At 43.0% G+C, this 22,446-nt stretch overlaps 2 protein-coding genes across 4 annotated transcripts in view; both read left to right on the top strand.

The window, feature by feature from the left end:
• nkd (NKD inhibitor of WNT signaling pathway naked cuticle) overlaps positions 1-8,478 on the top strand; it is a 35,177-nt gene extending 26,699 nt beyond the window's left edge. For both annotated transcript variants that reach the window (XM_077646588.1, XM_077646589.1), the window contains exon 7: positions 860-8,478. In XM_077646588.1, coding sequence (XP_077502714.1) covers positions 860-1,223 — 364 coding nt within the window. In that variant the 3' untranslated portion in view covers positions 1,224-8,478. The remainder of the gene's footprint in view (positions 1-859) is intronic.
• Positions 8,479-18,744: 10,266 nt separating this feature from the next.
• The window catches only part of LOC144113493 (constitutive coactivator of peroxisome proliferator-activated receptor gamma-like), a 48,533-nt gene continuing 44,831 nt past the window's right edge, over positions 18,745-22,446 (top strand). Inside the window, exon 1 of one of the 2 annotated variants that reach the window (XM_077646586.1) lies at positions 18,745-18,860. The gene's annotated coding sequence lies outside the window, so the exon portion shown is untranslated. The remainder of the gene's footprint in view (positions 18,861-22,446) is intronic. The other variant, XM_077646587.1, reaches the window with a different exon arrangement.

The raw sequence follows: 22,446 nt of genomic DNA, 5'->3' as shown, positions 1-22,446 counted from the left end.
AACAAGTGGTGGAGTACATGACATTAACAACTGTAATCCACATAATACTCATAACAACACGGGAATGCATATTCTTTGAATATTTGCTTGATCTTCCAAGCGTGAGAAGAGTCACTGTGTTGGTGCCGGTGAGGGCACTTCTGTGGTCCAATGTTAAGAAACATTGGTTTGCCAAGAATGGAACCTATTAACAGTAAGTAGTACTTTTGCTGCACACACACTGGTGTGTGCAGCAAAAGTACTACTTACTGTTAATACAGCTCGAAAAAAATGTGCGTATGCGTGCTTGCGCGCTTGATTGCAAAAGTGGCTGCTTGCGCAATCCTTCTGGCCATCCATATTTCCATTAATTGTTAACAAGCACCAAGGCAAGTTACAGTGATGCAGTTTTCATACTGACGTAGACTGTGCCTCCCAGCGGTATTTTGGGAAGCATGCATAACACAACCTCTAAGCATGATGTTACCATTGCTGGATGTAAGCACACCCATTTTGTGTACATTGTACTGACGATGAGTTTAGGCAATCTCTTTTTTCGCGTTGTTTAACAATTTGCCTTAAGTGACCTTGTACTGCATTGAGCTTTTAAGGCCTGTGCTAGATTTTTCTTTGTTACATGCTCTAAAGTGGTCTTGCAATGTTAAGCATTGCATGCAGTCCACATTTTTCTGTAACTATGAATGAACTAGTTTACATCAAAAGGTGTGTAGCTGATGAAGGCCAGCCTTTCCCTTTGTCTGCCTGCTCAGGGCTGTGGCTGTGCTCAGGGCTTGCGTGCTGATTTAACATGGAAGTGCTGGGTTATACTGCGAAGGTGGAGGGGCAGTGAAGTGCTGATGACGATACTTTATGCGTGCAGGCGATCGCAGCAGGCAACAGCAGCCCGCAGAGCTGAAGCTCCTTCCCGGCCAGAGGCTGTGCCATGCCCCTACCAGCTGTTGGACCGAGGTCATGAATGTGGGGGAGCAGCCGCTAGTCCCCAGTGTGAACGGCGTCAACACAGGCGCTCCAAGTCTCACGAAGAGGAGCCACCGTGCAGGGGTTGGCATCACCACTACAGGCATCGGGAGCGAGACTTGGAGCGGCAGCGAGCCATGCGCCAGGTGGCCAGCTGGATTGAGCGTGAGCAACTGGCTGGACCACCCCCACTTCCTGCCCAGCGTCATGAACATCACCACTTGCATGAGCATGTGCACCACCATTACCACCACTATGTTGACTGACAGTGTGCCCATGCTCTTCCCCTGAGGTGCTTGGGCCAAAAACATGGCATGGTGCACTGACCCTGGGGGAGCGGAGTCTTGTTTCTGCAGCCAAAAGGACATGGTAGTTGTGGGTGGCCGGTGAAAGGCATGCAATATACAGCTTTCCAGATATATGCATTTGAGCTCGCTTGGCAACAGATGGCACAGCGAGATGCCTTCTGTGGCTGCAGGGATGGCATTTCAAGCCACAGTGTCATGTGGGAATGCCATGTTTACTGTTGACTAGGTCACTGCACTGAAAACTAGGCCTGTCCGTTATCTTGGTCAACAAGCTTTTGAGAAGTTGCAGCAGGGACTCAACCATGTGGTAGCTTTCTAATTGAGGCCAGCTATTGCCCATTGTTTGGGTTTCCTGTATGATGAAGCTACTTGGGCGTGCCATTAAACAGGCTGAGAAGGTTTGTTGAGTGACATTTCTTAGACTTTAAAGGAGTGGGACTTTGTTTCCCTTTGTAAGAGAGGCTGAGGTAAAACACGGCCAAATGAGATGACAAACTGTTTACAGAGAATGTATGGTGCCTGATATTTTATTTACACACGCATATGCACATCCAGAATAGGCCAAGTTGAAGTTGTAATTTGTGTGTCTGTGTTTAGTGAAGTATGTTCAGTGCTTGTTGGCTTTGTTTTCCAGTGTGCTCAAAAGTTTTTTTGTGATTTGTCAATAGTTGAATGCCGGTGATGGTATTAATTGTAACATGACTTGAAAGAAGCGAAGCTGATGGTTTCCAGCCGCGTTTTGCTAAGCTTTATGGACACTGGTATTAAATGTGACAGCGTGGTGTAAAGATTTGTTTTTCCATTCATTGTGATTGCCACGGTGCATCTAATTAAATTAATGAATTAGTGTACTTTATGATTTCTCTTGATTTACTTGTGAGAGCCCTTCTATTCTGCTGCTGTGTGCTGGATGAAATGGTGCACAGCAAGTTGCTGATGTTTTATGTAAATTTGGTATAGTATTGAAGATTTTAAATGGAAATAGATTTTATTATTTGCAGCTGATGTTTTCAAAATGCTGCATACGCACAAATGGGTTTAATGTGTGGTCTGGCAATTTCATGGAGTTCTTTGTCACATTGTTGGTTGTCATGTACGTAATATATGTATATGATTGTTAGCAGAGCAAACTGCTGGGTGAGTTTACACATTAAGGAGTGTGATGAAAACAAGCAGAGATATGAGACATGGACAAAAAATATGTCTGGACTAATGCTTGACCAACAACTATTTTTTATTGGGAAAATTCATATCATTGTATGCACATTCGCATAGCCTCGCATGTGCAAGCATTTGTCCAAAGCAGGTGAGGCGCTGTAACCAAGTACCTGTGGCTAATTGCAGCCTATCAGTACCTTCAAGCTTTTTTTTTGTGTAGACTATCTGAAGTGTAACTGGTATATTGCGTTCAATTTTTTTTTCAACGTGATACGCCTCAATTGGTTGACGCACAACTGGTCCTTTTTTCTTGCTGAATATTTTTGTCAACTTAAACAGCAGCTGGAATTATGGTTTAACCAGTGGACATGAAGCTTATGTGTGTATAAGTCTGATGAAAAAGACATTGGACAAGAGCAAAGGTATACCTACACGAGACTTGCTTGCCTTGCCTAAGGAAAGCACTTGTAATGTTTAACAGGGTCTTTTTTTCCTAAATTTTTTTCGAGCACACAGCTCTCCACTAATGAGGCACTGGTGGTGATCTCTGGGCAGTGAATGGCTACTTTGGTTGCCTGGTTACATGTTTGTTGCTGTTTATTGCCCATGCTGGCAGTGGTGTCACTCTTTTTAATGTTGTTGCCGCATGAATGTGGCAGTGTTGGTAGTTCTATTTCCACCAGCTTGACAGTTACTCTTTTGGAAAACCTTATACCGGGCGTCCCAGCTAACTTGAGTCAAGGGTTAAAAATAAATTATTAGAGGCAGGCGAGTGAAACCAGTTGCATATCGGTGACAGCCACCTTCCGCACCACAGGCAATTTTTTGTTTTGCAAATACTTAATAATTTAATTAAGCTTAATTATCTAAATGAATAAATATTGAGTTTAGACAACGAATTGCATATGAAGAGTTGTCGAGCACCTTCAGAAACCCCCATTCGAACATTTACGATAAGGAAATCCTCATGTGCGTCTTTTTTTCCCAGCTCCAAAGAAAGCCCACGAAATACAAAATCAGCCACTGGACTAACGCACTTGCACGCCACGATCGTGCTGCTGCTCTCAAGCGTGGTTTGAAAAAACTAAATCACCTGCAGCCTTAACTCGACGGCCCCGCAGCAGCGACAGGCCGAAATGTTGGCGGTGGTTTCTCGTCTGCATCAGCATGCATTATGGTGCGAGTTGCCGTCGCCAACTTATCGGCATGCCGTTGCTCTGGGTCCGTTGAGTCAAGGCCGGAGTGATTTTGTTCGCTGAGAATTCGTTGTTGGTCGAGCATTGGTTCTTTCATGTTTCTTGTCCACATCTCTTTATTGCGCTTCTTTTCTTCCTGTTTTATAAGTGATGCGATTTCTTGGTGTTCGCACCACTTATCTGTGCATATTCTGAATATGAAGCATTGGAATATAAACTTGTAGTGCAGACTGTATCCAGCAAATGTACTTGGTGCAAAGTTTAATGGTTTGAGAGAGCTTTCAAGGGAAAAGATGACAATGTACAGTCTTTGTCAAAAATATATGGCCCGACTAATTCTCTTCTGGCCATTACAGCAGGGCTGGTTTTGCATCATTAGTGGTCAAAATCTCTCACGGGTGAGAGGAACTCTCATCCTCAGCCCTCTGGAGCTGAGGACGTCCAGGGATGCTAGAGAGCCCCACTGCACAGCATAGAAGCAGAGCTCTGGGCCGTATACTTTTGGTAATGGCACCATGCTGCGAGACTACTTTTTATTCTTTGCATTATGATTAGCAAAACTTGTCCAGAGTTGCAAGTTCTTGCCTTTGGAGCATTTCTTTCTGAGAGTACATTTTATCGAAAAAGTTATGCTACCGAAGGTAGCAGTGAATTTTACCTTGAGCGTAAGCACAGCCCAGAGTTCAGGGTTTTAACAGGTATTCTATACGCTCCTCAGTTTTGTTAATTGTAATGCAGTTATGTTTCTGCTCATTCACTGGCAGTAAATATAGAAACTAAAGGCAAGTTGCAAAAGTTGCAAAATTGCATCATGAAGCCATTCTTCATGATGCAGAGGTTGCTCCCCTTTTGCTTAGTTTTTTTTTTTAAGATGAAGGCTACTGTTACTTCAGAGGGTCCTTGAACATCTTCTTGAGCTTGGTGATTTACCACATTAACGTGTAGAGTGCATTGCTGCGAACATCTCGACAAAGTTAACACATGGCGATTGGTGCTTGCAGTTATAAAGTGCAGAAGTAAGGTTGCCTTCCATCCTTGAAGGCTTCTCAGTTGCATTGTCATGTGCTAATACTTCAGCCAGCATTGGGTAATAGTGATGGCCGGGCTGCCATTTGTAACAGCACTGGCAGCATCTTTAATAAATAGTGCGATGCTCTTGGGGGTACTGGTTGAGGGAAAACGGGAGAGAATTCAAGTAGAAGGAAATGACAAAAGTTGCATGTGGTTACATTTAATTCATCTGCTTCTCTTGTGCATTTTTAGGCATTCTCATGAGATGCCCAACATTCTTCTAGGCATTTTTCATGATCATTGAGGGGGCAGGTTAGGGTCGGCCCTAATAATCTTTGAAAACATGATAACTGCTAATGATGCTTGCTCACTTTTTGATGTGTGAAGCAACTTTTCAAAACAAGGCTTGTGAGTCATGGGCTGGAGGCATAACAATTGCTAAAGGGCCCATAATTATGTGCCTTCAAAAATTGTGAATCTGCTGTTGAAAAACAGTATTAGCACTGTGGAGTTCAAACTCTGGTTACCGCCCATGCTGCAAGGTCCTGTACTGATATAGTATTAGGATTCCACTGCCAAAAATGCATTGTCTGTGCCTCTTAGCCAAAGAAGAAAATGCAAAAGTATGCCTTTCTATATAAACTTTGCTTCCTTGGAATTTCTTTCTAGCACCGAGTGCATGTGTACTGAAGGGGATCTATATTTGTCTAAGTTTGAATGATGTGCCACTGAGGAGTGCTCTATAATGTTTTGGAATATATATCGCTGTTGGGCATTATGACACTGTTCTCTGTATAATAGCTAGTCCTGTTTTGTATTTGAGACAACAGCTTGAGTGCATTTCTTTTATTGAGAATGTGTGTTCTAAACAGTGCTTTAAGGTTTGGTGCATTTGAAATGAAGATGCTGGCACTTCCTTATCAGACAGAGCAATGGATAACTAATAAAAAATTGGCTTAATTTGCTATTGAGATTTGTTTTATAATTTTTATTTTCATAAACTCTTCACTTGAGCCCAATGATTTAGTTGTTAGGGCATCCACCGAGTATGATAAAAATGAACAGTGTCTCAAGGTCACTGTGGCCAGAACTGACAATTCATTTAGGATGCCTAGTTTCTATATGCTGTTCCTGAGGAGGTGTGCATAGAGTTTCACAAGGACAATTTAAGTAAATGCTTCCATGAAGATATACACCTCTGTAGTTCTACCTGTAGCAGTTCCAAGAAAAAAAAAAGGTTGAAAATGGTAAATGCTGAATTCTCTAAAAGAAAAGTGCAAAAAGCAGATGTGGCTGTGGTCATGTTGGTGCTATTTAGTTATTTCCGACGACTAACATGGGTTGTAACATGACTGTGCTTGCATAAATATGTACAGTGTTTTCTGACAGATGTGCTCATTAAATGGCATAACGCGGCTCTCACAAGCATGTAATTTTTCTTCTGCGACATGCATGGTTTCTTAGGTGTTGGCTTACAATGAGCACTTTATCAAAATTGTGCACGAGATCATGCGGACAAGCCACCAAGCCTAATTTTTTTTTTTTTTTACATGCTTCATAACTTCATTCAGATGTGTGATGGACTATTTGTATGGATATCTTAGCTACAGAATATGGTTGGTAGCGATGCCATTGTACTGCCTGACCATGATCCTTGTGAAACGGTTGATTCTGGGTTCCAATATTTGGAATTGTGAAAGCCTTGAGGTTGGGGGTGGGGAGGTTACTGGGTTACTAAAATAGGGATGTTGAGCATACTGCTGCAAAGGGGTTGCATTCCAAAATAAAAATAAAGGGATATGGAGTGTTTGTGTATGGTCACTGTCTCAGTGTGCTTTAGCCCAAGGTGTCGGCACTGGCTAGGTGATAAAATGCACAGTGCTGAATTTTATAATAAAGTGTGCATTCAGCACATTGCAACGACGTGGATCATTTGAACATGACCTCCTATAGAATTGTAAAAAGTTTATAGATGTGGCTGTATGTAGTAAAGCGTTTTTATTATGACAAATATCTTTTTTCAAAGCATTCCTGTGTGTAGCTAGCAAGTTTCTAGGGACCATTTTCTTTTACATTGTTTGGCAGAAAAAGGAACTTATATGCATGGTGGTCATACTTTGTTGTAGGTACATAAAGCTGGAAGTAATGAGACAGAAATCTAATAGTGCTTAAATATTCAGAAAGCTGCTACATGCGACTAGTTTACTTTCTCAGCAGGGTATGTGTTCATACAGTGCACAGATGCTTTGAAATGTGAGCTGTATGTATGCTTCAATGCTATGTGCAACTTAGTTGGCTTCATGAAACATTTTTGTGCTCACAATCCCATCACTTTCATGTATGCAGGTGAGGAGAAAACCATACTGTGAAATTTGGGTGTGAACTTCAAGGAGTGCTTCGTTTATTGGATTCATGTGTACAGCGTGGGGCTTCGCCTTGTAATTTATTGCCCGACCTATCACAGTTTCAGCTGCATAAGGCTGATGCTGCACTTCACAGGTGCTACTAGGTCCATGTGTAAACTTCAGAAAAACAGCAATGTGTTTTTTTTTTTTGCATTTTGGTAAAAGGTAGATGTGTTGACAGGACACAGGCATTGTGGTTTACAGTCTGTCAGAAGCGTATGCTACTTAACTAGTTCATGAAGAAGTTCATATGCCCGATTGAGTCTTGAATGTAGTCATACGGGCTGTGGCTGGATCAGTCTGTATTATGTGGTAGGAAAAAAGAATTAAAAATGCTCTCATGCAATTGTGCACTTTACTACCAGATATTTGGCTGCTGAGTAGATTGATCACTGCAGCTGTTGAATCAGTGATGTGCTGTATGTTGTGTCTTATTCCCAGGCAAGATTTTTGAACCCTGCCCAGTTTTTACTGCTTCTTGTTTTTTGGCTAACATAAAGTGTCATGTTAAAAACCTACAAACAGTGATGCCTGAAGTCTATTTGTCACATTCATTGCAATTTTTAATCAATATTTAAAAGAAGTGCAAGGGGAGGTTTACTGGGCAATAATTAGCATTTGCCTGAGCATGGTCATCCAAAATTAAAGCTGTTGTTTGTTCAGATTTTCGTAGCTCTGCAGTTGTATGATTTCTGTAACCTGTTGGTAAACTCATTAGGTAGAGTGAATATTCAGCATTCAAGGTTTTCAAATTAATCAGATTCTTCCTTGAACCTGATCTCGGGAAGCACTGTACCTTTGCAATTGCTTGGCAGGATTTGGGTTTTTGCTAGTTGCTCTCTTAAGGTAGGCCATTATTCACATTGCTAATTGCACCTCTGAATACCTGCTAATTATTGTAAATTCATGGCAATAAAAAAGCAAGCATATTTCTTTTTTCATTATATCAGTCTCCTTTCTACAGTGCAGGTTGATCCTCTTTGTGCTGAATACTCGGTTATAGACTTTTTCAGCTTGTACATAGACTGCTCAAGGAGTCTCAGGGATCATAAGAATAAGCACTGGGTAAATATTCGAAGACCTTTTGCATTTGCTATGTATAATATGTCGGGACGTTCTTGTCGCTATATAGATATATATATATATATATATATACACACATATACAGATATTGCAATGCCATGCTGTAATGGTGCATTGATGTGGGATGCGCCTACGTTATTCTTCCATTATTACAGCCTGTGGATTTTGTGTAAGTTATTTTGTACATAATACATCCATCCATACCTCAAGCCAAATGTCTTGTCAATGCTGTATTGAGAGCATTGGACACGTAAAATAGCTCAGTAAAGGGTGTTACACTCTTGACATTTGTACAACAGGAGAATTGAGAGAGTTTCGTTGTACTGAGTGTGCTGAATAAATGTTACAACTTCCAACCAACTTTAGTCGGCAGTTGTGCTTTTATTGGTTGCACTTCAAAGTTCTGCTTTGAATTTTTTTTTCTTCTGGGTACTTGCAGGGAAGCTAAATTGCCAAGTGTTCTATTTAGTGTCACATTATTTTTCCAGGTGTTGGGTCAGCCCAAGTTCCCCCTGCTTTGACTAAGCATGATATGAAGGACTTTCACGGTGCTATGGTAACCAAAAACCTTAGCCTGACGCCTGCTAAGTGCTAGAAGATAGGCACTAAAAATGGTGTGTTTGGTGCCCATTACATTCCTCAAAAACTGTACTTTTGGGCTTGGAGGCACGTACAAACTGCGGAAGCTTGGATGTAAGAGTTGGAGAATACCTCGTCAACCTTCTATTCACTGATGATGTCGTGCTACGGCTAAGTAACCCGAAGCAGGAATTGCAGCACTGTATTCAAAACTTTAATATGCAGACATAAATGAACACTGACAACATATTTAAGTTGGTCTGTGTCGGTAATTACCCCATTCTGAAAAAGTTGTTACTTTTGTTGACAACCGAGCTTTTGCAAGCTAGAAAAGATTGAAAAATGAAACACATGTATGCCACCCTTGGTCATTTTCTCAAGCAAGCTGCAGTGCATTGAGACATTATTATTGTGCACAGATCCCCTACATCAGACAACACAACCGTTCACTTCCAAACACTGGTCTCTGAGTCCTTTTTGACCTTAATATTACGAGTTTGAATCGAGTGTTGCGCAAATTTTCCAACTCAATTTTCTTGGCAATAAATGCATCTTTTACTGCTGGGCAAGTATCAGTGTGGCCAGAAAGAGCTACAGATCTTGTTTTCACTATGGACAAAATTTGGATAGATCTAGTTGTCCTCAGTGTCTTTTTAATATGCAGAAAGGTGTTGTTCAACGGTCTTGGAAAGGAGGAACAGTTTGCTGTAGGCAGTGAGACTCCGACATTGGTGAGGAGGTACTTGTGAGCAGAAATTTGGATACCACGAGAGTAATGGCCAAAATTTGTGCCGATACTAACGGCATGTTCCTGGTGTCATGATCTGTGCATTACGTGTTATTTTTTTTAATCTGCTGGCCTGCTGCTTCATTTAGCTGTGTTAACGGAGGGAGCAACTGTACAATGAAAGTAGTGCCACTTTGACTACTGTTCATGCTATTGAATCTGTGCGCTAGCTATGTGGCTGTTCAAGTGCAATAAGCGAAAAGAGCAGCCACAGTGGATTGGTTTGCATTAAACTTTACTAGGCTCATTGTGACGGTGAATAGAATACGAGCACTATCTCCAAATTTGTTCTGTCTTTTATTGCTGAAGGCTATTAGTACACTGAACAAACACTCAACGTCCATTGATGATATGGGAGTACATTCACATAAATAAATTTATGCCCTCTGGAATCTTAGCCTATTTAGCAGCAACAACCTTTGATACCTCTTTCAGCATGGAAAGCCAAAGCCTTTGTTCACAGCTAACTAAAAGTTAAAAAAAAACCAAGCAACTGGTTAAATAGGGTGACAGCAAATTTTCTGTGCACATTTGGAATGAGCCCAATGTTTTGTGTCAATTTTGCCTGAAATTTCATCTCCATATTATCTACGAGAATTATGTGGCACACAGACATGCCAATAAGTTTCCTTCAAGAATCTATTCATACTTACTTCAAGCCATTCTTGCTGCGACGCTTTTATCTACTGTAGCTAAAGCTGTTAATTACAGCCGTCACCCCAGTGCAGTGTTAATTTTTTATTGCTTTGAGCCATTCCTTCTACTCCATTAGGTTGAGTTCTGGTGGAAGGAGCACTCATGGAAACTACTGCTGAAAAGTATGAAAGTGAGAAGTGCCTTGATTGAACTACAAACCTTTTCTACAACTGATATTTCTGAAAAACTGACTTACAGTCATCCCAACAACTTAGAAAACACATTGAAATGCAGGAGTTATATGCATAGTGTTATGATGGGACAGCTTGAGCATTGGGCAGCTTTATTCATAAAGCTGCTGCAACCATGCAAAATGGCAGAATTCTTTGGAATCGGTACCTTTTCAAATGATTTTGCAATATACCCATTTTTCTAGTTGCTGCCAACACAACAGGAAATAACTTTTTTCAAGATTGTCAAGAAGCCAAACGGACAAGTTAGAGTTTGATTTCTCTTGCTTCAAGTTTTTTTTATTTCAATTTCTTATTGTAGCATATCTAGATCAACTACCAGCACCTTCTAACATTTTAAGAACATGCTTCATGGACACTAGGAATTTTCATAGGATATCCACAGCCTCCAAATTCGCCTTGAATCTGCACACCATGCTACATAGGATGTCCATACAAATAGTAATGTGGATGTTGCTGCAGGCTATTCAGGAAGTTTGATGAAAGTATGTACAACAGTTTTGTAGAAAACATGCAGGCTGTTTTATTGAAGACCAAACAGGAGGGGCAAAAGTATTTTATGAAGCACATACAAAAGCACAGAATGTCAAAATGTTAACAAAGTAGAGAAAATAATACATTGAAGCTCGGGTAAGAAGTTAGCTTTCAAGAGGGAGTTTAGTTTTCAAATAATTATACATAACAAAGATAGTGCTTGTGCAACTGTTCCAGTTTGCTATAGTTCTAAGAAGGAAAATTTGAAAACAGGTTATACATACCGAACAATTCTGGACAAAAACATTTTTATGAACGTATTTTTATAAAAGAGTTTATGAACGCAATTTTTTTCACATATTCTAAGGCTTCACTATACCAGTCAATATATCCACAGATCTACTGACAGCAGGCTTGCATTTTTTTTTTTGCTATCATCAAATGTGTTCTCCATTGGTTTTCTACGGGTGTCTTAGCTGCTCGATGCGAGTGGTAGAAAAAATATTTAAAATATACTTTGCTACACATGGAACAATAGACCATTACCTTCAATATTTCCATGACAGCACCTCGTAGTTTTCCAATATTCAAAATTTTTGTCCCGGAATGTTGGGCATGGTTCTGGCAGGACATGGTGCATGTCAAAGAAACTGAACAGGAATGACTGGCTTGATAACCTGATGATGGTGTCACAAACTGGGGTTGACAGAAAGCTTCGGATGTATTAATGACAGCAAAAATTGAACTTTCTTCTACAGCACAATGTCTTAATGCAGGCATTTTTCATCCTTTCATATGTAACATCATCACTTGCCGAGGCAGCTTTACGCAATGGCTGCACTTTATCTTCTCACCTTTTTATTTGTTTTATTTTACTTTTCCACACTGCTCTATTTCTGCCTTTATCTTCCAATTCTCTTTCCCGCACAGAGTAGCTTGCCAGTGATTTTTAAACGACGGCTAAATTCTCTGTTTTTTGATTAAAGTGCTCCTCTCTCTCTTTCTTGACTTCTGAAACGGAACCTTCACAACTCAACTAAGAAAGTATGAAGTGGACAGCTTTTCTCTGAATTCTTTTAAGTGCTTGAGTGCACGCAAAAAACAGGCATAACATTATCTTTTAATGAGGATGTTAAGCTGACTGCTTAGTGATGGTGTATCTTTTATTTGTGACAGAGTAAACAATGATCCTTAAAGGCCTAAGAAAAATTGAACTGTCAATGCTGCTGCCAAAATTATTAGATATCCTATCTCAGAGGTACCTGACTTGTAATCATTAACTTTGGTTAGGAGACTAGATTACGATTCGCAGCAATAGAAAAAATTAACTATCATTTCTTGGCAATTCCAAAGAGGATGAATTTTCTATGATTATAGGCTTCATGCCTCACTCAGTGGCTGCATAAGTGCAAAGTGCTCGTTGCTCATCTTTACATTTGTGAACAGGTGAACACCACCACTTTGGAGGATGCCTGAAGTGACCCTAAGTATACATTAGAGCCATATGCCTATAGGTGTCAGTGATCACTAGCTGGTGCACCACATAGATATGCAAAAACCCACAAAAGAAGAAACCTTTATAACATTATGATAAGGGACTCCGGAACAAGGGGGGTTCCCCCCTTCCCCCAACATTTCTCCAGAGGGGGCAGCGTCCCCCCTCGACCCCCACAAGTCTCCAACTTCTCGCACTCAGATCAAATTCTTGACAAATGCTTCAGTTTTAGGACGTTATAAATGTAAAGCACAGTGTGACTGAGCTTGTTGGCTTTGTAGCCAGCCTTAAACTAAAGACTCGAAGACCTGCCCCCCACTCAAAAAAAAGTTCCGGAGTCCCTGCTTGTATGATAAGTTATAAAGTTTCCATGTCAGCCTTGTAGAAAATATTAGCCTTCATAAAATATAAGAACCGTCTTAACTGTAAAGAATCGAATAAAAGTTGTGGTCTGTTTCGCTCCTGCTGAGTCTGTCTGCTGCAGAATGCATTCAGCTTAAGCAAAATTTCACCCTTTCAGGGCTGATGCCACAGAAGACCAAGAAAGGAGAGATGGAGAGAAGCACTGCGACACAAGGGTTTTGACTCGCATTACATGCTGCTGAAAGCTTGGGACAGACCTTGCAGGGGCAGCACATAAAGACCCCTCTGCAGTTGTTGCATGAACCAGCAAACGAGTAGACAGAAATAGAAGAAAGGAAGTGCTCCACATCATTTTGCTTTTATCAACATGTCCAAATTGGTCCACCAAAGCAATCCAAGTGTAGCTATCAACTTGAAAACGTCACTATTAGATAATGATAAGATATTACTTTATGGAGGTGTTAGTTATGTCTTCCTAGCTACATAGTTTTAATTTCTTATGAAGGTTCAAAGTGCAGATCCTCTTTGAATGCTTTCGGCTCAAAAATTTTGCACAACCTCTTAAATGGACTCAGCATTAAAAATGACACACAAAACAGGCTGATGCGCTCTCAGGGTGAACACACGAGTGTGTGCGTGTGCTCTCGGAGTGCTAGTCATCCATTCTGGCTGTGCCTCAAAGCGAAGTGGCAGATGATGTGAAGCACCACCTTTAGGTCTTTCTGCGGGTGTGCCACTTTGCTTTGATGCACGGCTGTGTCAGACGCACAGGCGCTCTGAGGAGTGCTGTCACTGTGAGAGTGGATCACCCTATGTATATCTAGGTGACTGTCAAAAACTGTCTTCTAAAACTGTGTTGGAAAGGTAATGAACATAATCTAATGCTATCTACATGCTTCAAATGCTCCTCTTGTCAGAAGCAATATATATATCGGAGAAACTGCGGGCAATCAATGAGCGCCAGACTAAATGGTCATTGAGCCAACACAGCAAGGAACCTAAAGAAGGAAAGAAGGCAGTGGCAGAACATTTTAATCAACGGGGTTACAACTTCGATAAACTTATAAACTGTTATTCATTCTTCAATCAGGCTTGAAATCGGCAAGCGGCAGAAAATACAAAGAGGCATTCCTAATCCACAAATTTAAAACTTTATAACCAGCAGGGGTTAACATATCCAGAGGAAACTTAGAATCTCTCAGGTACATTCTGGCACTGATGTACAGCACTTCACACCGCCTCTTTATTGTTTCTTTCACCCTACCCTTCCGCCCTGACTTGTCCTTTACCCCCTCAATAACAATTTTTTTTCTCTTTGTGCAATTTACATTTAGCTGGTGCCCTGCTTCTCTTGCCATAATTTCTCACAAACACTTGGCTTCCACATTCCTTCCCCCCCCCCCCCCCCCCTCCTTTCATGCTTTCTCTGAACTCGCCCCCATGTTTTCTCTTTTCCCTTCATTTTTTCCTGGTATTTTGCACCCCCATGCTGACTAATCCCTTATCTGAGTTTTGCAGGTCAATGCAGCCAGTCATATCACGCCACCTGTCATAGCTGGACACACAGCCTTTAAAGCACTCACTTCCTATCCCTCCACACTCCACACCCCTGGATTCCTTTCTGCTGAGCTGGCCTTTTTCTTTCCACAGTTTTGCAGGTCAACCAGTTAACTTTAGCAGCCATCATGCCTGGACAAGATTCGCCCTCCCCATTCTAGCATCATTCCCACTTCACAACCTCCTCCCCCTAACCGAGCCTTTCTCCTCGGAGCGATGACCCTATTTAAACCCTGCCAATGATGAACACTTCGCTCAGACAAGTTCTCTTGTCAAAAAGTCCGCAAGCACCCCGAGGTTGTCCACCCCTTGTTCACTTTGTGATTATCTACAAATTCTGATATCTACATGGCAATGATAAGTTCAAGTATTTCATGGGAAGAAGACAAGATAAAGATGGAACAATATAATTGCACACTGAAAGCGGATGTTGCATTTTAAATATATGCATAACACATGCCATCTTGCATTCATGCTGTGGTGTGGTATGCAGTGTTTAGCTGGCTCTGGAAATTGCAACCACCCGGGGATATGAACGTACAGCCAACACATAAGTGACTTTTTAAAGATGATGACTACAAACTTAATAAATGGCTCACGCAATGATTGAAAATGTGCTCAGCACACTGTCAGGCTCCAGAAAAGGTTTTACCGTTAACCGCAAAAGCATATAGTAAATAGATCATCAGAGGATCAACTTTGGAGGACGGTTTGGTTTATAGGGTTTAACGTCTCAAAGCAACTCAGGCTATGAGGGACACCATATTGGAGGGCTCCAGATAATCTTGTCCACCCGGGATTGTTTAACATGCACTGACGTGGCACAGTACATGGGCCTCTAGTATTTCACCTCCATCAAAATGTGACCGCTGTGGTCGGGATCGAACCCACATCTTTTGGGTCAGCAGCTGAGCACCACTGAGCCACCATGGTGGGTTCAACTTTGAAAGATTAAGGGGAGACAGTAGCTAAAGGGTTGGAAGAATTATAAAAGACCATGTTAAAATGGTGATTAAAGTGACAAGATATCACCTTTGGGTCAGCTGTCAACCTGCCTTCATAAGAAATCTAATTTATGATTCTCATATCCTCTTGAATGAAAATCTAGAGGCTCTTGGCGTTTTCTTTTGTGAAACTTGATAGAGTGTAGTTTAGCATTGTGCCATCTTCTGAATTGTTCCACTTTGCATTTCAAATACTATATGGCTATTTAGCCACAAAGTGACTTTCCCAGATATTTCTAAACCTTGGCTCAGTACATGGTTATGAAGCAGCAGTCCTCCTTGAACTCATCCCAGCAGTCTGGGGTATATAGCCATTTTACAGATACTGGAGAAGTGCGCATCAGGTAACACACCAGTATCAGTGGTGCATGCAGAATCTATTATAAACATAGGTACAGTGTGTGAAGCTTGACGTGGAGTGGAAATGTTACTGAGGTGGTCTATGATTAGATAATCAAGTGTTTACTGTTGCACTCCATTAATGCAACACCCATGAATAACAGGCCCCGTTATGGGGGCCCGACTCTTTTAACGTATTTACACATTGCTAATATAGAAACTCAGTGAACATGTACACCCCACTGAAGCCCATATACTTTTGTTGTACAAATATTTTCAGAGACCACATTCATGTCACTTGAATTGTGGGGTTTAATGTTCCAAAGTGACACTTCACCTATGAGGGACACCTTAGTGGAAGGGTCTGAATTAAGTCTGGCCACCTGGGGTTCTTTACGTGTGCTGACACCACATAGCAGATGGGCGGTTCTGTATTTTGCCTCCATCGAACTCATGACCTTGGGATCAGCAGCCGAATGCATGTCACTAATAACTTCATCTCTGACCTTCCGGCTACTTTCCGGCTAGCTATGTTTTAGATAGGTAAAACCGCTACAAAAACATACCCAAGGGCAGTCAGAAGTCAGGTGGAGAGATGAAATGGGAAGTCTGCTGGGATTTGGTGGCTGTGGATAGCACAGGACAGGGAGATCAGTGGGAGAGGTCTATGTCCTGTAGTGGACATAAATGATGATGAGACCTGCTGGTAAACCTGCCTGTGACTGAAGCCATAGTGTGCTTGAAGAATATGAGATCATTAGTACTTCCAATGGCCACATTGCTGTTCAGGATGAGGAAATGGATCCAGCATGCAATAATTGAAGTTCAAGTTCAACTCCCAGGTGCCAGCTGTAGAACCAAGAGACCCCAAAGCTTTGTGGACAAAGAGGCGGCATCAGGATAGGCAGGATGCAAGGAAATCTGCCAAGAACACCAGCTTGCATTGATACAAAACAAAATTAAGCCAGTGAACAAAAAATTTCTCTGTGCCATCATGGCAGCAAGGCACAAAGCAAAAAAGAAGTTTTGGAGGTACACATTCAGTCCATGCCTATTTGACCCTATTTTAATTCTAGACCCTCTCGATGACTGAGCCTCCAGAGAGGTACATTTCTCTAAGGCATATCTGGCCAACCAGCTGTGTACCCAGCAGTGCCTGCCATGGAAGCCCCCTACTGGCCTGCCTACACCAACAGCCACCTAGGAGCTGGAGCATGTTCTATGACACTTGGCTGGGAAGGCAGCAGCAGGCATCGAACACCTCCACTTTCTCCCGAGCAAGCACGTGGATGAGGCACGTCAGCTGCATGAGGTACTGAGTACAGTACGACAAACAGGCTGGGTCCCCAACAGGTGGAAATGTATATGTATATACATCTCGTTTTGAAGAATCATGGCAACAGGACTCAACCCGGCGGCTATCAACCTACCTCTGTGAATTTAGATGCATACAGGCATGTTCAGTCGCATTCTCTTGGCCCGCACAGAAGTAGCCGCTAAGAAAAAAAAAAGCTACGGTTTAACTACTGCTGAACTTGGTTAGAGAGCGAAAGCTGTGGTGTATCGGGCAAGTAGCTAGACACGGCTTGGTGTCTGTAACGTTGAGTACGTTCCGCACACTAGATAGGCAGGGCGCCCACCCTGCCAGGTGGCATTTAAATTAATGGTTCATTCCAAGAGGCTGGTCACTCAATGAATGCTGCGGACAGTTCTACCGCCCTCTACCGGCGAATCGAAAGGTCAAGTGGTGCGACACCATGGTTGACCATATATGGTAAGGCCTTTAGCCACACTCGCCCTCTGGCTCACTTGAAGGCCAACCGGCAACGCACGGCGAAACCGGCTTTACCCAACGTAGTGAAGCTTTCGCATCAAGAAGTACAGGGTCATCCAGGTACGAACACGGCGCAGCGTGGCCGCGCTCTGTGGCGCGAAGCAGCGCAGGCGCACAAGAACTTGAAGGCTCTTCAGTGTCGATCACCCGCTGCAGCGCTGGAGTGCACCACCACAGCCATGCCACAGCAAAGCAAGGCACGCTTTCGCGCTGTAGCAGACGACACTGCCTACAGGTTTGCGCCTGCGCCGATACGCAGCGGCGACGGATGCACTGAAGCTCCGCAGAGCGCGGCCACGCTGCACCGTGTTGTACTAAGATTGGATGACCCTGCACAATGTTAATAATGGCCTTTTACAACTTGCAGGGCCACGATTCTGAAGAATACGCAGTGCTGAACACTCTGTGCTGGGCCATGCTGAAGATAATGCCAGGCCTGCCTGATGAGATACTGCTCATAGCTCTTTGCGCAGGCACATATACAGACTGTCGTATAGTGGGACGTTATCACAAGCAGTGCTGTTAAGGCATTACACCTCAGGAATGGAGCGTTGCCTACCAGAGCCAACGACGACATGGTGGGAGGCGAATGAAGTTCTGACGACCGCTCCGTGCCCGAACCAAAGGCATATGCTGCCTATGCTGGGACGCAGTTCGGAAGGACCACAGCTGGCTGCCTGCCGCACAGATAAAGCTGGCACTGACATCATACAGCACAGGCAAGCTCGATCGGAAGCGAACAGAAGTCGATATTCGAGAAAACCAGGAAAATACCTATAGCGAGGTGCTAAATTGAAACTTCGAGCATGCCCACATGAATATAGTCACCGGATTCTTGGCCGATCCCCCAGTGTGGGTATGTGCCATCTTTTGATAGGCTAACAACAACAACAATACAGCTACCGATGAAGTGACTGCGGGTAGCTGCATGAGAACATGGCCGAACTACAACCACCAACAGAACTAGCAGCTCGCATTTAGGTTGGATTTGATCAGATTGTACAGTACACTATATCTTCCAGTGCACTTCTTTCTCTACATTTTATCCTTTCTCTGCGACTACACTGTTCTAGCACTCCTTCTAGAACGCTGTATCTGTTCGGACATGCTGACATCGGCACTTGTCTCGGCTAATCACGGTTTGCCTTAGCCATTATATCGGAACTAAGATAACGTTAATAGTTTAAGCTTATTTTCGGAAGCGGAAGCTCGCGAAAAACGCCCGCCGGACTCTAAGTAGATAAATTGTCGCCCTGAGCGCCAAGTAAGTCAGTTCTTTTAATTTCGATCATCATCATCAATACGCCAGTGTGGCCTTGCTTGAAGCGAAAGTTGGCGGCGGCACGACAGAACGAGCGGTCAATGTTGATCGTGTTTCGTGAATGTTTCGGCACAGTGATTCCCACAGTTGGAAAAACCTCATGTAAGCGAATAGCCCTTTGTCCAAATTTCCCGCAAAGAGCGCCTGATTGCCATTGTCGTCTTATGATCTGATTTATTATTAGGAAGCCAGAAATATAAAACCCGCGGTTGATTTTCCGTTGGAATAAAACGACGTCAAACTTTTAACGTGCGTAAAGGCAATGGACTCATATTTAATGTTAAGGCTATGGCTAGAATTCTGTCCGGACGGAACAACTGCTGCTGGGGTTGCGTCTTGGCAAGCCATGGTCCGCGCTTAACAAAAATCGGACAGTCCCTCCAGCACACAGCTAGATCACCGTACCGCGCTGCTCACAGATACCGACACACAGCTCCTATTTGCTTCATATGAGAGCCAAAGCGACCTGATCAGCGCGGTGTAGGGGTGCCGACTAAACTCGCCAACTTGTGCGCATGATTGTGGGTCCTCCGCTGTGTGTAGAAGTGTATTATTTGGCTCAGGTTTTCATGACAACACAATGCAGTGATTGAGCAAGTTGATGTGCTCTCCTCGGTCTTCGGAAGGTGTTTCAGAGCCCATTTAAAGCCGTTATCTATGTGACTACATTTCTGATCATTCCTTCAGGAAAATTACCCCGGCACGGTGGCACAGAGGATATGGCGTTCAGCTGCTGAGCACGGGTTCATGGGTTCTATTCTGGCTGCGGCAGCCACTATTCGATAGGGGCAAAGTGCCGCGTTTTGTGAAATGGCTCGTACTGCGAAATGCCATGTCTGTGCGCTGAGATTTGTACCCTTTAAAAAAACACCAGGCTGTCCGTACCTCTTTATTATGGGTCACCTCAAAAGCCCGTGGTGTTGCTTAGGCACATAAGAATCTGTTAATTCACTGAATGACAAAAATAGAGCTGTATTTTCCTGCAAAGAATAGATTACTATCTGCAGAATGTTTAGCAACTGCTGTGAAGTCCTGCAAGATAGCCCGCCCAAAATTCTGAGAAATTTAGTGGAAATAAGAGGGAGGTTACCTTTGGTGCGCAATCAAGAACAACTTCAAGATGCAGACCAGGAACTTTTTAGGAAGGTGGACTATTTGTTATGTGTTGTTATCGAAACTTCCCAAACAGTGTTTAAAACTGCTTCATCTAGCCAACGTACACAAGTTAAAATTAGATGCACTGCCACCATGCATGTTTGTAATGATGTATGTGCCCCTGGATGCGAAAGCCTTACGGTCATGCCAAGTTTTTTATAGCTAGGAGCCTCAATCAGTACAAGTAGGTGTTGCATATCTAAAACTGGACCCTGAATCCATCACACCCCAGGTGGTCGAAATTTCCAGAGCCCTTCACTAAGGCATCCCTCACAGCCTGATTCACTTTGGGACGTTAAACCCTCATAAACCAAACCAAACCGTCACACCCATTCCAGAAACACATAATGAATTAGCGAACTATTCCTTGAAGGGCATAGCCATATGACAAGAGCTGAAAATAAAAAACTGGAGGGGACACTTAAGCTCTGCCTAAAGGGTGTGATGCGGTAGCGTGAATGGGTTAATGCCCATATATGCAGAATTGGTCATTGTCTACTTTATATTCATAGATCATTGGGAGTCCTAATACTTCTCCTGGCGCAGTGGTGAAGCAGTTAAGTGATGCACCATTGCTGTGCATTGCAGGTACCGCCACCGGTGAGCCTTGCGAGATCAAGGCTGCTCTTCCTGAGCAACCTCTTGCGACCAATCATTAATTTAATTGCCACCTGCCATGGTGGGCAGTTTGCTCACGATCCAGTGGGCAGGTTGTGATGGCCTCGCAAGGTCACGTGACCTAGGTGGCCCACCTGCCACTGTAGGTTGCTTCTCAGGGGATTTTCCATGGATCTTTCGCTGATGGCTAACGACGCCACCGGCTTTTCTGCGACACAGGGCCCTTAACGTCAGCATGTTAAAATAACATTAATTCATAGCAGTGGGCCGTCTTTCAGTGTTTTGTCAGAAATAGTAAATTGCCAAAAACAATGGCAGGTTACCTTATGGGAATGAGTCAACTTTTGGGTTCTCACTTAAGGTCCTAGAGCAGTTCCAATGCGTAAGGCTAAAAACTTAAACATGTAAATACAGCAAAATAACTATGACATGGATCTCCTGTCATGGATAGTGTCTAATTTATGTGATTGAAAACAAACATAGAAACTAACCTGAAAGCGAAGGAAATGCGTTCTTCCTATTTCACTGCAGTACTTTTGGGTAAAGAAGAGTGCAATTCAGACCTGAATCATTCATCTCTCAGGCTGCTAAAGACATATGATTTAGAAAACTAAGAATGCACATTCATGACAGCACTTGTGTTGCCGGGGCTTATGGCATGTTGCTGAATGAAGAGGGCATGTAGTTTTGAGAAGTTGTTTGCCTCATCAACGTTGTGTTCTGTTGTCGTAACCATGCACATACTAGTGTTGTATAATTAATAACAACAAAGTGGTGCTTAGATGTGGTCTACCCAGAACTCTTTCCAGTTTGCTGTGGCCAGTGCCTGATCATTCTGGAGACTATCACCTTGGACTTAAAAATGCTCTAAAAGCAGCTTCAGGTGTCTGTGGTTGTGCGGTCTCGTGAAGGGGACACAGCAGGGTATGAAAAGTAGCATTGACATTTGGGCCAGTTGGTTTGCATTCATGATGAAGGAAACAGCATTTAAAGGGGCCCTGAAAGGGGCTGCCAATAAAGGTGCTGTATTGTGGAATGTTAAAGGGTGCCTTTTCATGAATATCCTTTAGCAACAATTTCTTGAATGCATTTTTAGAAACTGAGTTATGTGATGCAAAGTAGAAAGGTAGGTCTTAAAATTAACATGCAGAAAACCAAAGTAATGTTCAATAGTCTCACGAGGGAACAGCAGTTCACAATCGGTAGCGAGGTGCTGGAAGCGTTAAGGGAATACGTCTACTTAGGGAGGGCAGGTAGCGGCCGCTGATCCGATTCATGAGAGGGAAGTAACTAGAAGAATAAGAATGGGGTGGAGTGTACATGGCAGGCTCTGTCAGATCATGAATAGCTGTTTACCAATATCCCTCAAGGGAAAAGTATACAACAGCCATATCTTACCGGTACTCACCTACGGGGCAGAAACGTGAAGGCTAACGAAAAGGGTTCAGCTCAAGTTAAGGACGACGCAACAAGCTATGGAAAGAAAAATGATAGGTGTAACGTTAAGAGACCGGAAGCAGGCAGAGTGGGTGAGGGAAAAAACACAGTTTAATGACATCCTAGTCGAAATCAAGAGGAAGAAAAGGGCTTGGGCAGAGCATGTAATGCGAAGACAAGATAACCGCTGATCCTTAATGGTAACAGAGTAGATTCCAAGAGAAGGCAAGCGTAGCAAGGGGTGGCAGAAACAGTTGGGCGGATGAGATTAAGAAGCTTGCGGGGATGTGGTGGACGCAGCTGGCAAAGGACAGGGTTAATTGGAGAAACATGGGAGAGGCCTTTGCCCTGCAGTGGGCATAGTCGGGCTGATGATGATGAGTTATCTGTAGTCAAAATTTGAATTTCAGCGTCTTAGCGCCTTTCCCTCTCCTCTCGTCACTTTTTGCGCTCAAAGGTCAGTGCTCCTCTCCTGGCC

The sequence above is a fragment of the Amblyomma americanum genome, chromosome 1 (assembly GCF_052857255.1).
Source record: "Amblyomma americanum isolate KBUSLIRL-KWMA chromosome 1, ASM5285725v1, whole genome shotgun sequence".
NCBI lineage: Eukaryota > Metazoa > Arthropoda > Arachnida > Ixodida > Ixodidae > Amblyomma > Amblyomma americanum.
Note: the sequence above shows the minus strand (reverse complement) of the source record. Positions and strands in the feature narration are given on the sequence as shown.